Source organism: Pongo pygmaeus, chromosome 10, assembly GCF_028885625.2.
Source record: "Pongo pygmaeus isolate AG05252 chromosome 10, NHGRI_mPonPyg2-v2.0_pri, whole genome shotgun sequence".
NCBI classification, from domain to species: domain Eukaryota; kingdom Metazoa; phylum Chordata; class Mammalia; order Primates; family Hominidae; genus Pongo; species Pongo pygmaeus.
In genome coordinates this window covers 118,594,224-118,610,520 of record NC_072383.2, presented here as the reverse complement: position 1 = coordinate 118,610,520, position 16,297 = coordinate 118,594,224, and the positions used below count along the sequence as shown (strand labels likewise).

Genomic DNA, 16,297 nt, shown 5'->3' with positions numbered 1-16,297 from the left:
AAGTTGTATGTCCTTTGCTTGTGTATAGTGCTTGGGAATCTCTTCCTTTTGTATACCCATCTTCACTTAAGGCTCCAAATATGAAAACACGAAACACTTATTTTAGAGTTCAGTCCTTACTTAAGCTGAGTATAACCCATACTCCCCAGTCTCCTTCTGTTAAATTACTTAGCCATCACCCTCTTTGGTTTCACCATGGTGGATCACAGAGCAAGGACTGGAAGGCCCATTCTGAGGTCTCCAGTTTGCATCTGAGCCAGTGTGAGAGTGGGTCCTCTCCATAGAGGCAGACTCTTATTAACAAAGACTGATAATAAAGCCACATTTTCAGTTTATTAAATTACAATGAAAAATACACTTTGACATTTGGTTAGTAGTATATTTGCCCTTTCTAGGCAAGTGGTTCATGACATTGGCTGCACATTGGGGTCACTTGGTGTATTAGTCTGTTTTCACACTGCTGATAAGGACATACCTGAGACTGGGCATTTACAAAAGAAAGAGGTTTAATGGACTTGCAGTTCCACATGGCTGGGGAAGCCTCACAATCATGGCAGAAGGCAAGGAGGAGCAACTCACATCTTATGTGGATGGCGGCAGACAAGAGAAGACGGCTTGTGCAGGGAATCTCCCCCTTATAAAACCATCAGATCTCATAAGACTTATTCTCTATCACGAGAACAGCACAGGAAAGACCTGCCACAATGATTCAATTACCTCCCACCAGGTCCCTCCCACAACACGTGGGAATTCAAGATGAGATTTGCATGGGACCACAGCCAAACCATATCACTTGGGGAGCTTGATCAACTCCCAATTCCTAGGCTTGATTCTGGAACAATGAAATGAGGATCCCCAAGGATGGGGCCCAGGTATCAATGTTATTTTAAAGCTTCACATTGATCTCTCAATGTGAATGCAAGGTTGTGAACCACTGCTTCAGGAATACTTGCACCATGAGAAGGTATAATAAGTGGTGTGTGTAGAATCAGAAGGCAATTCATATGTAAATTCAATACACTTCTATCGAGAGCCTACAAAGTTGATTGTTGGTAGGCTGGAAAGAACTAATTAAATTGTAATCAAATGGACATGGAGTTAGATTTCATCATTTAGTCCACAAATATTTATAAATATTATGTGCTAGGTCCTGGGATAAACATAAGTCAATACAATTTGGTGGTTGTCAAAATGGGCTTTAGAATGAAAGAACAAATTCAGGTCCTGGCGCCACTGTTTACTAGTGTGTGACTTAATTTCTCTAAGCCTGAATTTCTCTGCTGGTAAAATGGGGTTGCTAACAATAGTGCCTACTTCAGAGGCTTGCTTGAGAATTATGTCAAATGATGCAGTGTTTCCCAAATTTCAAGATTTGTTCTAAAGCTATACCCATGTGCAACCCGTACTATTGTTTACTTAATATTTCCTTTACTGGCTCATTTTTTCTTCTTAAATATTTCCTTTGGTCTCACTCCAAGTGGTATCATCTATAAAATACTTGGTTTGATGGGCTAGCTATAGTTTTTCTAACACATAGCAAAATATATAATTTAACAAATAAGTGACTTTTTTTGCCACTTGAAAGTGTTGCTCATACCAGTTGTGGGGACACATCTTTGGGAAACAGGGAATATCTGGGATATTTGCATCTGAGCCAGCGTGAGAGTGGCTCCTTTCCATAGGGGTGGATGCTAATAATAGTGCCTACTTCAGGGGCTATTGAAGGCTTGCACCTAGAAAGCACTCAGCTAATGATAATTATTCTTTTTTTTTTGACCGAGTCTCATTCTCTCACCCAGGCTGGAGTGCAGTGGCAAGTGAGATCTCGGCTCACTGCAACCTCCGCCTCCCACGTTCCAGTGATTCTCCTGCTTTACCCTCCTGAGTAGCTGGGATTACAGGCACTTGCCACCACGCCAGGCTAATTTGTGTTTTTAGTAGAGATGGGGTTTCACCACATTGGCCAGGCTGGTCTCAAATTTCTGACCTCAAGTGATCTGCCAATCTTGGCCTCCCAAAGTGTTGGGATTACAGGCATGAGCCATTGGGTCCGGCCAGTTATTTTCTTTATATAGAAGTTTCTGGGCTGGGTACAGTAGCTCACACCTGTAATCCCAACACTTTGGGAGGTCGGGGCAGCATAATTGCTTGAGTACAGGAATTTGAGATCAGCTTGGATAGCATAGGGAGATTCCCATCTCTACAAAACAAAACAAAACAAAACAAAAAAAACAGCCAGGCATGGTGGTATATGCTTGTGGTCCCAGCTACTGGAAGGGCTGAGGTGGGATGATCACTTGAGCCTGGAGAGGTGGAAGCTGCAGTAAGCCATGATTGTGCCACTGAACTCCAGCTTGGGTGACAGAGTGAGATTCTGTCTAAGAAAAAAAAAAAAAAAAAAAAGAGGTGCTTGATAAATAGTAGCTATCCATTATTGGCCCTGGGAACAAGAAGTAAGTTATACTTGGGGAAGGAAAAAAGAACAAATGTGTATTAAGCAAGCCTGTAGCTCTAATTATGTGGTGGTGTGCGTGTGTGTGTGTGTGTGTGTGTGAGTGAGAGAGAACACATCTCCAGTTCTGTCTACTGTAGAATTAGGAGAGTATAAAAAGGACTTTACATATATAAATAGAACATACACACATGCATGCACACATATACACACAATTTAATCATTATAAAACCACATCCATATTGTTGCTACCTAGGTTAAGAAATAGATCATAGCAGCACCCCAACACCCTGAAAGGCCTCCATCCCAACCCCAGGTAACTACTATTCTGACTGTTGCTTTCTTTATGGTTTTGTCATTACTTTAAACAATGGCAAAAACTGCAATGATTTGCATCAACCTAATACATCCCTCCTTAAACAATGTTTCTTTGTTTTGTCCTGTTTTGGAACTTATATGAATGGAATCATAATGGAATCATATGTTATTGTCTTGCTTCCTTCATTAGGCCTTGTTTTGAGACTCATTATGTCATTGTGGTTAGTTGCAGTTTATTCTTTTTCATTGCTTGTGAAAACACTGCAATATACAATTTTGTCTTTTCTACTGCTGATGGACATTTATATTGCTTCCAGTTTTTTGCCAACACTATTTTGTATTCTTATACACATCTCTTGGTGTACATAAGTAGGAGTTTCTCGCCGGTGCGGTGGCTCAGGCCTGTAATCTCAGCACTTTGGGAGGCTGAGGTGGGCAGATCATTGGAGGTCAGGAGTTCAAGACCAGCCTGGCCAACATGGTGAAACCCCATCTCTACTAAAAATACAAACAATTGGGCATGGTGGCATGTGCCTGTAATCCCAGTTACTTGGGAGGCTGAGACAAGAGAATAGCTTGAACCTGGGAGGTGGAGGTTGCAGTGAGGCGAGATCGTGCCATTGCACTCCAGCCAGGGAGACAGAGCAAGACTCCATCTCAAAATAAATAAGTAAATAGGAGTTTTTCTTAGGTAGAGAAACTACTCCTAGCAATAGTCATAGAATGCACAAATCTTCAATGTTAGCAAATAATGCCAAACTTTTTTTTCAAATTTCAAAGGGATTGTATCCATTTACACGCCTACGGGTACTGTACAAGTGTGTGTACCTCCACATCTTCGCAAACACTGTCACATCCTTTTTTTGTTGTTGTTCTCGAATTTGAGTGTTATTCTTTCTCATTGTGACTTTATTTTTCATATTTTCTGATTATGAACGAGGTTGACAACTTTCACACATTTGTTGGTCATCTGGATTTCCTTTTTGGTGAAGTGCCTGTTTAAGTATCTCGTCTATAATTTATTTTAAAGTGTCCTTTCAGACAGTCTCAATGACTTTCACCAACTCCTTGCAGGACAGTCAGCCCGGAGATAGAGTAATCAAGGTAGGTTGAAGTCAAGCTCAAAACATTCGCTGCCTCAGCTGTAGCAGAGGACCACTGGGCTGCCCCAGGTAACAAGTACTTCTACCTTAGCCACATGAGAGAGAAAGAAGACCAGACAGAGCAGCCTGGTTGCCTTCCTCCTCGCAGGTGGCCGAGAGCAGGGGACAGCGCCCTGGCGACCTCCTCAGGGATCCTAGATTAACAGTCGCTTCCTCAAACGCAGCATCCTGCGTAACCGCCAATTTCAAACTTCCAAGACCTGCCCTGCTGATTTTGCCCTTCCCTTTTTCCCATTGGTCGCGAGTCAAAGGGAGATGCAATTTGATTGGCTCTCCCCTTCACTTTCTTCCATGCCTTTAAGGACATGGGCGGGGCCTGGCTGAGGCGCCCATGTCTATCATAGGAGCGGACACGCTGATTGGTCCAGACACGGCTGAGACCCGCCCGCGCCGTTCCTCGGGTTCAAACGCGGCGGCGGGAGGCGCGGGGCGGAGCAGATCGGAGACCCGGGGCTCCGCAGAGCGTGAGTCTGATCCCCCAGACCCAATTCTACTGCACCCGGCTCTGCAAGGCCAGGGGAGGGCCGCCTCCACCCATACAAGTCCCGGGTTTCCCTCCCGCCGCGGGGAGGGCGGCGTTTCCACTCCCAGGGCTGCGGGAGGCCTGGAGGGTCTTCCCGGGCTGGCTGTGCGAGCGCCCACCTTCCTTGGGAGCCGAGGGGTCAGCCGAGTGGTGCTGGGGCAGGAGGCTTGCTCCTCCCCTAAACCAGGCGGAGTCCTGTGTCTCTTCAGCTCTGCCTCCTGTCAGCACTAACTGCATTATTCTGCCCAGTGTAGTCGGCCGGTTCCTTATTATCTGCATGAACTTAGCAATTTACTTAACCTCTCTGTTTCAGTGTCTTCATACCCCGTGCCCATCCCATCACCTCCTGATGCCCCCGCCTCTTTCTGCTCCAATCCCTCTGGCCTCGCTGTTGTTGGAGAGGCCAGGTCCTGCCTCAGTGCTTTTGGCTTGGCTGTTTCGTTTGCCACGGATATCTTTCTTTCCCCATTTATCAACATGGCTTGCTGGTCACTCGCTTCAGGTCTTCAAGTCTTGGGTCAAATGGTGGCTTCTCAGTGAAGTCTTATTTGACCACACTAAAAATTGCACCATCTCACCCCTATTGTCCTTTTCTTGCTCGATTTTGTTTTTACCCCATAGCACTTAACACCTTCCAACAAGCTATATAGTTTGCTTATTTCAGTCATTCATTTAATAACTATTCTCACCTATTTATGTGCCAGGCTATGTGTGCCCCCACTGCATGGGGGCAAACATCTCTGCCCTTGTGAAGCTTCCGTTCTAAGGGGGGAGATAATAAACACATTTATAAGTAAGAGAGTATGTCAGATAAGTGTATCATCTCCTGTTACAGTGAGTTAAAATCTGGTGTTTAATCTCCATGATTAGACTGAGCTTCCTAAAACTGGAGTGGTAGCTGATTTTCACCTCTTTGTCCCTGATATCTTGAGGGAGATCGGGATCTCTCAAGCCCTTCCTGCTCAAAACATAGGACACACTTGACTTTTCTGATATCCTTTCAGCACCAGTGGGGAGATGTTGAAGTTCAAATATGGAGCGCGGAATCCTTTGGATGCTGGTGCTGTTGAACCCATTGCCAGCCGGGCCTCCAGGCTGAATCTGTTCTTCCAGGTAACAGCCTACCCTGCCAACTTTGCTCACCTGTGTGTGTCCTTGGAATCTCCTTGTCACCCACCTTTGCTTTTATTTGTTTATTTATTTAGAGTCTCAGTCTCTCAGGCTGGAGTACAGTGGTGCAATCTCGGCTCACTGCAACCTCCGCCTCCTGGGTTCAAGCGATTCTCCTGCCTCAGCCTCCAGAGTAGCTGGGACTACAGGTGCCTGCCACCACACCCAGCTAAATTTTGTATTTTTTTTAGTAGAGACGGGGTTTCACCATGTTGGCCAGGCTAGGGTCAAACTCCTGACCTCAAGTGATCCACCTGCCTTGGCCTCCTAAGGTGCTGGGATTACAGGCATGAACCGTGCCCGGCTTGCTTTTGTTATAGGACCAAGGATAATATTTTAGGAGAAATTCTGTTTTGTTTTGTTTGAAACAAGGTCTTCTGTCAACTCTAGGCCTCTGCCACCATGCCCAGATAATTTTTAATTTTTTGTAGGGATGGGGTCTCACTGTGTTGCCCAGGCTGATATTGAACACCTGACTTCAAGTGAGCCTCCTGCCTTGGCCTCCCAAAGCACTGGGGTTATAGGTGTGAGCCACTGTACCTGGCCCTCTATTTGGAGTTTTATATGCACTGATTCTTTTGGAAAAAAGACACTGTGCAGAAGTGGATAGCTGAACTTGCCTTAGAAAGGAGATCTTTTCATATTTCTCACACTTTACACTTCTGTACTAAAGTTTGTTCATTGATTGATTGATTGACAGGGTCTTGCTCTGTGGCTCAGGCTGGAGTGCATTGGCACAATCATGGCTCATTGCAGCCTTGACCTCCTGGGCTCAAGCGATCCTCCCACTTCAGCTTCCCGAGTAGCTGGTACCACAGGTGTGTGCCACCACACCTGGCTAATTTTTGTATTTTTTGTAGAGATGAGGTTTCACCATGTTGCCCAGGCAGGTCTCGAATTCCTGGGCTCAAGTGAGCTACCTGTCACAGCCTCTGAAAGTGTTGGGCTTATAGGCGTAAGCCACCGTATCAGGGCAAGTTTGTCCTTTTATTGAAGAAAGAAAAATAAATGAACAAAGATGCTTTTTAAAACTACAATTTCTGTGGGTATAATCCTATTCATTTTCATTGCAGCTATGTTTATTTTTTAAGATTTTAAAAAAAGTTTTGATGAATACCACACCTGTTTAACCCTCATTCCTCTCAAGATACACATTTCCGTCACCCCAGATGTGTTAAAACTTAATGTCGTAAGATTACTTCCAAATAGATTTTTAATTCTTTTGTTTCTGATGTATATGGAACACTGGTGAAGTAGAAATCCTTGTTTGATTTATGTATTCGTAAGTCAGGGGGACAGTAGGGACCATAAAGATTTAGAATTGAATCCCAGACCCAGCACTAGTTAGCTGCGTTACTTTGGGTGAGTCAGTTACCTTTTCTGAGTCCATTTGCTATTCTTTAAAAGTTGTAGCCTGTAATCCCAGTGTTTTCGGAGGCTGACGCGGGTGGATTACTTGAGGTCACGAGTTCGAGACCAGCCTGGCCAACGTGGTGAAACCCCGTCTCTACTAAAAATATAGAAAATTAGCTGGGCGTGGTGGTGACATGCACCTGTAATCCCAGCTACTTGAAAGGCTGAAGCAGGAGAATCATTCGAACCTGGGAGGCGGAGGTTGCAGTGAGCCAAGATCATGCACTGCACTCCAGCCTGGGCGACAGAGTGGGTGAGACTCCATCTCAAAACAAAAGAAAACAAAAAAATAACATAGAGGTTGTAGTACCTAATCCACAGGGTTGTTGTGAGGATTAGATGAGATATTCCATATAAAGCACTTAGCACCTTGCCTGGCTCTTAGTAAACCGTTTATAAAAAAATGGTAATTATTGTTAATACTCAGCATAGAATATTATTAGTTATAATATTAATACTAAATTTCTGTTTCCTTAATAGTAATTATATTTAGGAAGGTAGTTATGTAGGATACCTGTAAGATGATGAACGATGACGTATTCTGATAACTTTTTTTTTTTTTCCAAAATATCAGTATTGGGTGTTTAAACAGATGAGAGTGGAAACAAATTGAAAGCTTAGGTTTTTCTGTGGGACCATCCCCATCAGCATTTTAAGTCTTGACATATTTTTCACAAATGAATAGTCTGTCTTTAACCTTAGATGGCTGGAGTGCTGCCACTTTTCAGCCCCTTTATCATGCTACTTCAAAATATCTCCAACTTGCTGGGTGTGGTGGCTCACGCCTGTAATCCTAGCACTTTGGGAGGCTGAGGTGGGCGGATTGCTTGAGGTCAGGAGTTCGAGACCAGCCCGGGCAACATGGTGAGACCCCCGTCTCTACTAAAAACATAAAAAATAGCTGGCTGTGATGGCGTGTGCCTGTAGTCCCAGCTACTCGGGAGGTTGAGGTGGGAGGATTGCTTGAGCCCCGGAGGCAGAGGTTGCAGTGAGCTAAGATCATGCCATTGCACTTCAGCACATCAGCCTGGGCGACAGAGCAAGACCCTGTATCTTAAAAAAAAAAAAAAAAAAAAAAAAAAAAAGGAAAAAAATTTTCCAACTTACTTATTAAGGGCTTATAATGTGCTGATTATGTAATAGTTACGGCTTCCAATGTGTCTGGCATAGAACTGGCATGTTTCTGAGTATCTCACTTCAGCCTCATGACAGAGGTAAGGACTGTTTTTTATTTAAATTTTAAATAGGAGGCAACAGGCCAGGTGTGGTGGCCCACACCTGTAATCCCAGTACTTTGGGAGACTGAGGCAGGTGGATTGTTTTGAGTCCAAGAGTTCAAGACTAGCTTGGGCAAAATGGTGAAACCCCGTCTCTACAAAAAATATAAATAATTAGTCAGGCATGGCGGTGTGTGCCTGTAGTCCCAGCTACCCAGGGGGCTGAGGTGGGGGCATCTCTGAGGCCTTGGAGGCAGAGGTTGCAGTGAGCTGAGATTGCAACACTGCACTCCAGCCTGGGCGACAGAACGAGGCCCTGTTTGTAAATAAATACATAAATAGGAGGCAACAGATATAGACAGATATGGAGGGAGGTAAGGCCTTGCCCAAGATCATACACGTTGGGTTTTGCAGATGAGGCCAAGATCAGACTCCATCTTTGGTTGGTCTGACTCCAAAGGCTCACCACATAGCCATTGGGCCACACCACCTGTGCACGTCAGAATTTATTAAGTATATCTTGTATTTAGTCATTATAACAGGAAGACTTATGGGTAAACCCTCAGTTCATCTCTTTTTAATGCTGAGTTCCCCCCTCCCAGTAAAGCTGTTATTGCAAGTGTAGTATATACCTATCATTTGCCTTGAGTGATCAGGTAAGGATGCTGTTTGTTCTTTTCCCATATAGTGCTGTTTGAATGAGGTTGAGATAACAGTAGCAATTTTGTTTTCCATTCAGGTGAGTATCTTAGACTGAGTGTCATTTTGTCTTTTTTACTTCTGCTCAACAGGATTTCCTGACATGTTCGAGGTCAGTGGTTGTCAGACATTCAGAGCTAGCAAAATTTCCCAAATTGCTGGGTAGACACAGGTTTTCCAACTTTTTATTTTGCCAAGTAAGGATATATTAAAAAAAACAAATAAAAAGAAAAACCTATTATTTTCTGGCCCTTTTATTTCATAAAGGGCATTTTAAGAAACAACAAGACAGGAAGAACATCATCTCAGAATAAAGGACCATTTTTAAATTTGAATATATTTAGTTTTATAAAAAAGATATCATGTGGTGATCATTTTTTCTCATTTCACTCCAGGCTGTTGAAAACTTTGTTAAGAACCAGTACTATATTTGGGAACTCCTGCTTTAGTTGATCTAAACTCTTGAAGAATAGAAGAAAAAGCGTTTTATTTTTCTGAGTTACTGGCAACTATTACTAAAGTGACAGATATGGTGTCCTTGAATGCAGTGCTTCCCAAACCTGATTGAGGTCTGACTCTCTTGGGGACCAGGGTCTCATTCTGTTGCCCAGGCTGGAGTGTGGCAGCACAATCTTGGCTCACTGCAGCCTTGACTTCTTGGGCTCAAGTGATCCTTCTACGTCAGTCTCACAAGTGGCTAGGACTACAGGACCATGCCACTACACCTGGCTAATTTTTTTTTTTGTTTGTTTGTAGAGATGAGATCTCGCTGTGTTGCCCTGGCTGGTCTTGAACTCCTGGGCTCAAGTGATCCTCCCACCTTGGTCTCCCAAAGTGCTAGTATTCCAGGTGTGAGCCACCTCGCCCTGCTGGGGAACTTGTTAATAAAACAGATTCTAGGCTACAATCTGGAAAATTCTAATTCATTTGGTTGTGGGGGAGGAGGGTATAGGACCAGAGAATGTGTTTGTTTGTTTGTTTTTTTTTCTTAAATTCTCTAGTGCTTTTGTGATTCAAATGCAGCCGGGTCTGTTTCTGTTATCAAGTGCTGTGTAACAAAGCACTCACAAAGTTTAAAGCAACAATGATTTATTTTTTCTTAGGATTCTGTGGGTTGGCTGGACTCAGCTAGGTGGTTCTGCTTCATCCTGTGATGTCAGCTGGGGTCACTCTTGGGGCTACATTCAGCTGGGATTCTGTCTGGGACTGGAACATGTGGGTGCTGACTGCTGGCTGGGGCACCTTAGTGTTTCTCACGTGGCCTCTCTTCTCCATGAGGTCTTTCAGTAGTGTAGCCCCGGACTCGTAACTTTTTTTTTTTTTAAGACAGAGTCTCGCCCTGTTGCCCAGGCTGGAGTGCAGTGGCACAATCTTTGCTCACTGCAACCTCCGCCTCCCGGGTTCAAGCAATTCTCCTGTCCCAGCCTCCCGAGTAGCTGGGATTACAGGCACGTGCTTCCACGCCTGGCTAATTTTTGCATTTTTAGTAGAGATGGGGTTTCACCGCATTGGTCAGGCTGGTCTCGAACTTCTAACCTCGTGATCCACCTGCCTCGGCCTCCCAAAGTGCTGGAATTACAGGCGTGAGCCACTGCACCTGGCCAACTCGTAACTTTTTTGTAAGTAATAAATATTTTAGACTTTGTGGGTCCTGTAGTCTCTGTTGCAACCACTCAACTTGGCCATGGTAGCACAAAAGCAGCTAAAGACAATGTGTAAATGATGGGTGTAGCTGTGTTCCTGTAAAACTTATAAAAAGTCTGTGGGCTGGATTTGGTCCAAGGGCTACAGATTGCACACCCCTGGTCTAGCCCAAGCATCTGTGCATGGTGGCTGGCTTCCCAAAAGTGGAAGCTGATAAGCTGCCAAGCAGCCTTTTTTTTTTTAATTTTTATTTTTTTTGAGAGGGAGTCTCGCTGTGTTGCCTAGGCTGGAGTGCAGTGGTGTGATCTCGGCTCACTGCAACCTCCACCTCCCGGGTTCAAGCAATTCTCATGCCTCAGCCTCCCAAGTAGCTGGGATTACAGGTGCCCACCACCACGCCTGGCTAATTTTTGTATTTTGGTAGAGACAGGGTTTCACCATGTTGGCCAGGCTGGTCTCAAACTCCTGACCTCGAGTGATCCACCCGTCTTGGCCTCCCAAAGTGCTGGGATTACAGACGTGAGCCACTGTGCCTGGCCGCTTGACAAGCTTCTTAAAGGCACTGTCCTGAACTGGCACAGTGTCACTTGTGTCACATTCTTTTGGTTGAAGAGAGTCTCAGAGATGGCACAGATTCAAAGGCAGGAGAAATAGACTCCAGCGCTTAAAGGAAGGAGTAGCATGTGCCTACAGAATTGGAGGAACTGTTGGAGGCCATCTTTGAAGAGAGACCACCACTATCCATGGCTTGGCACGTGGGAATCACTGCTCTATACCAGGGTTGCAGACTCATGTCCTTGGGGGCCGGGCAGTGAGTATAAATGAGTCAAGTGGGCCAGTTGGAAGATGGAGTCAGACCTGCAGTGAACTCCCGAACACATCTGCTACTGGGAGGGGCAGCATTACTCAGCTCCAGCTCAGCGTCATCAGGCAGGAAGGCGAGGCAGTGTTGCCGGATGTGCCAGTGTTTCAAAAGAAGCCAGAGACTCCATTTTAATTTTTTTGTATGGAATCTCCTGATTTTGAAATATTGGCAGATAATTCAAATTATCTTAAACACTACAGGCCAAACAAAACATATCTGTGGGCTAGAGACAGTCTGCCAGTTTGTAACTATTTCTCCAGATCATGAGTAAATTTGGCTTTATGATAGTCACTCTGTTCTCATTACTCTAGGTTGTTCAAATGAATTAAAAAAGCTGAAATTATATGAATAAACCCTTGGGCACACATGAAAGAAGTGGAAAAAGCATTGTTTCCTATTGTAGAAACATAGAAGCATGTCAGAGTCAGAGGATCCAGAGGAAATATTCTCACTAGCCTCAGACCCTCAGGAGTGAGGGAGCTTTTCTTGTTAGTGGCCACACTTGTGCAGTTTTCCTTCCCAGGTGCTGGTGAAAGAAACCCACAGTCTTGGAATCATGGAAGTGACACCATAATGACTGTCAGTTGACGTTGCTTTAAAGAATGAAGACACAGAATTGTGATGTTAGCGTGTCGTGAGCAGTTAGTTGAGTTGGTGGCTTGTAATTTACTGTGTGGATGTTATTGATCAAAGCTTTTCATTATTGACAGTGTCTCCATCTGCTGTTTGCTGTTTTTAGGGGAAACCACCCTTTATGACTCAACAGCAGATGTCTCCTCTTTCCCGAGAAGGGATATTAGATGCCCTCTTTGTTCTCTTTGAAGAATGCAGTCAGCCTGCTCTGATGAAGATTAAGCATGTGAGCAACTTTGTCCGGAAGTGTAAGTTTGGGGAACTTTTTCTTGAAAACCGTCCTAAGAGAGAAAACTAGAAAGATGCTTGAGGCAGAGTGAGTTATTGGTTGATAGTAGTCGGGAAGAACTCTGGTTCTATATAAGACAGATCCAGGTTCAAGTTCAGGCTGCACCTCTTATAGCTGGGAGACCAGGTGAGTTGGGCTTCTTGGTTGCAGGCGACAAACTCAATTCAAAGACTGAATTTAGGCCAGGTGCAATGGCTCATACCTATAATCTCAGCCCTTTGGGAAGCTGAGGTGGGTGAATCGCTTGAGCCCAGGAGTTCAAGACCAGCTTGGGCAACGTGGTGAAACCCCATCTCTACAAAAAATACAAAAATTAGCTGGGTAATGGTGGCTTGCACCTGTGGTCCCAGCCGCTCAGGAGGCTGAGGTGGGAGGATCACTGGAGCCTGGGAGGTTGAGGCTCAATGAGCCGTGATTGTGCCATTGCACTCCAATCTGGGTGACAGAGTGAGACCCTGTGTGAATAAAAGAGTGAATTTATTGGCTCATGAAACTGAGAAATCCAGGAATGAGTTAAGTGTTAGCTTTAGTCGTAGCTGGTTCCAGAGACCTCAATAATATCCCGTGGCCCTATCCTTATACTCACTCAGGACTGACTTTCTGTTAGGCAGAGTAGGCACGGTGCTTAGGATCTGTGATATTTAATTTTAATGAATTTAATTAGTTTTAATTAACTGAATTAAATTTTAATTTGTTTTAAAATTATAGGAAAAATGAATGTAATAATGTATAATGATTCTGGATTACATTCATCTTCATACCAATGTAGTCATAAAATATGATTTTTGTTTTTTTTGGAGACAGGGTCTTGTCCTATTACCCAGGCTGGAATGCAGTGGTATATCATGGCTCACTGCAGTTTCAACCTTCTCGGCTCAAGCAATCCTTACACCTCAGTGGCTGGGACTCCAGGCTCACACCACCATGCCCAGCTAATTTTTGCTTTTTTTTTCCTGTAGAGATAGGGTCTTACTGTGTTACCCAGGCTGGTCTCAAACTCCAGGCTTCAAGCAGTCTTCCTGCCTCAGCCTCCCAAAGCTTTGGGATTACAGGTGTGAGCCACCATGCCTGGCCCCATAAAATATAATGTTTGAATTCTTTTTTGTTTTTAATGGAGGAAGGGGCTGAGGATGAGGCTGTGTTGGGATTGAATGAGTTAATGCACAGACCAGACTTGTCATGTTGCCTGGCCCATAGGAGACAAGAACTGGTACCCGGTATTCATAACTGTGAACCTCAGCAACATTTAATATATTGTATATCTTCAAAATGTACTTGAGGTATTTGTTCATCATTCTGTTTTTGTTTGCATAAGCTCCCGCCTTCTTTTTGTGAATATTTAAATTTATAAGTAGGGAGTGAGAGGGGAAGGAAATTATGTGACGAGGCTAGCTTACTGAGCCATCTGCAGGCACCTTCATTAGTCTTGAGACTGTCCTCTGGTTACTTAACAGCAGTGAATTATCTAGAACCATTTAGTGATCAGAAGACTTGGTTTAGTGGAATGTAGATTTTTTTCTAATAGAACCCTCTTCCAGGGAAATGTTTCATATTTTTGAAGAGGTTTCCTGGGGAGTGGTTAAGAGGCCATGATTGAAAATGGGTGATTACATTAATATGTTTTCTTTTCCTCCCCTTTTTGAGTGTCTGTTTTGCAATGTAAGCTTTGTTTTTCCATGTGGAGAAGGGTCCATCAGCTGCTTCTGCCCAGGTTTTTTGAATCTTCCTATAGGGATGGAGATTTTCTTTGGGGACTGTTAGAGAAAATGGAATAGAGTGTAGCTCTGAAGGAGAAGGATGTCTCCAGCAGAAGTACCCCTAGCCTTGGGCCAAGGGAGGGAAGGGAAGGGAACGAGCATCTGGGAACCAGGGAAGGGATTTTTGTCTTTCTTAGTTACTCTTACATCCCCAGTGCCTAAAATAGTGTCTGGCATATGTTAAGTGCTTAATAAATACTTGTTGAATGAGTGTATTGCTCAGTGAACAAAATAAATGGCAAACATTAAGCACAGTATCAGATAATTTGTGTAAAAAATATACAGCAGTGTTATACTGAAACTTGCACAGAGGCCAGGTGCAGTGGTTCACGCCTGTAATCCAGCACTTTGGGAGGCCGAGGTGGGCTGATCTTTGAGCTCAGGAGTTCGAGACCAACCTGGGCAACAATGCTGAAACCCTGTCTATACAAAAAATACAAAAATTAGCCGGGGCATGGGGGCGCACGTCTGTGGTCCCAGCTGCTTGGGAGGCTGAGGCTGGAGAATTGCTTGAAGCTGGGAGGTGGAGGTTGCAGTGAGCCAAGATTGTGCCACTGCACCCCAGCCTGGGTGACAGTAAGACCCTGTCTCAAAACACAAAACAACACCCCCTTCAAAAAAAATCCAAAACCGCCACCACAACAAAAAAACTTATACAGAAAAGTGTTGATAATTGTCAAAATTGGGCTGTTATTGGCAATTTGACAGTAGCTGAATTTGAGCTATATTCACTGTAGATAAGATCTTCAATATATTTACAACTTTAGTACTAATGGGCAAATGATAACTTTTGAAAAGTTTTTTTTCTTTCTTATTGCAAACATAATACACAATACAATGTTAAATATAGAAGGTTAAACATGTATCTGAGTCTGTTCGGGCTGCAATAATAGATACCTTAGACTTGGCAATTTATAAACAATAGAAATTCATTGCTGACAGTTGTGAAGACTGGGAAGTCCAAGATCAAGGCGCCAGCGAATCTGGTATCTGGTGATGGCTCCCTGCTTCAAAGATGGCGCCTTCTTGCTGCATCTTCACCTGGCAGAAGGGGCAAACATGATTCCTTCAGCTTTTTTTTTTTTTAATGTTTAAAACTTTTGGTCTGGTGTGGTGGTGGCTCATGCCTGTAATCCCAGCACTTTGGGAGGCCGAGGCGGGCGGATCATGAGGTCAAGAGATCGAGACCATCCCGGCCAACATGGTGAAGCCCCGTCTCTTTACTAAAAATATAAAAATTAGCCAGGCATGGTGGCGTGCGCTTGTAGTCCCAGGTACTCAGGAGGCTGAGGCAGGAGAATTGCTTGAACCTGGGAGGCAGAGGTTGCAGTGAGCCAAGATTGCGCCACTACACTCCAGCCTGGCAACAGAGCAAGACTCCGTCTCAAAACAAACAAACAAACAAAAAAACAAAAAAAACTTTTATTTTAGGTTCATGGGTAAATGTACATGTTTGTTATGTAGGTAAACTTGGCTTGGGGTTTGTTATAGATTATTTCATCACCCAGGTACTAAGCCTAGTAACCAATAGTTAATTTTTCAGATTGTCTCCCTCCTCCCACCCTCTGTCCTCTAGTAGGCTCCAGTGTCTGTTGTTCCCTTCTTTGTGTCCTTGTGTTCTCATCCTTTAGCTCCCATTTATATGTGAGAACATGTGGTATTTGGTTTTCTGTTCCTGCATTAGTTTGCTAAGGATAATGTCAGCCTCCTTTTTTTTTTTTTTTTTTTTTTGATACAGAGTCTCGCTCTGTCACCCAGGCTGGAGTGCAGTGGTGCGATCTTGGCTCACTGCAACATCTGTCTCCCGGGTTCGAGTGATTCTCTTGCCTTAGCCTCCTCAGTAGCAGGGACTACGGGTGCGCACCACCACGCCAGGCTAATTTTTGTATTTTGGTAGAGATAGAGTTTCACCGTGCTGGCCATGCTGGTCTCCAACTCTTGACTTCATGATCCTCTGGTCTCATCTTCCCAAAGTGCTGGGATTACAGGTGTGAGTCACTGTGCCCGGCCCAATGTCAGCCTCTTTCTTAGGGAAGTAATTTTGATTTAATCACTTCCCTAAAAGTCCTACCTCGTTTTTGTGTTTGTTTGTTTGTTTTGTTTTGTTTTGTTTTGAGGCAGAGTCTTGCTCTGTTACCCAGGCTGGAATGCAGT

The 16,297-nt window shown here is 44.1% G+C and overlaps 1 protein-coding gene across 11 annotated transcripts in view; it reads left to right on the top strand.

Moving 5' to 3' along the window:
- Positions 1-4,312: 4,312 nt before the first annotated feature.
- Positions 4,313-16,297, top strand: part of CIT (citron rho-interacting serine/threonine kinase) — a 189,838-nt gene continuing 177,853 nt past the window's right edge. For all 11 annotated transcript variants that reach the window (XM_054443447.2, XM_054443446.2, XM_054443445.2 and 8 more), the window contains exons 1-3: positions 4,313-4,397; positions 5,461-5,569; positions 12,204-12,345. In XM_054443447.2, coding sequence (XP_054299422.1) covers positions 5,474-5,569; positions 12,204-12,345 — 238 coding nt within the window. In that variant the 5' untranslated portion in view covers positions 4,313-4,397; positions 5,461-5,473. The remainder of the gene's footprint in view (positions 4,398-5,460; positions 5,570-12,203; positions 12,346-16,297) is intronic.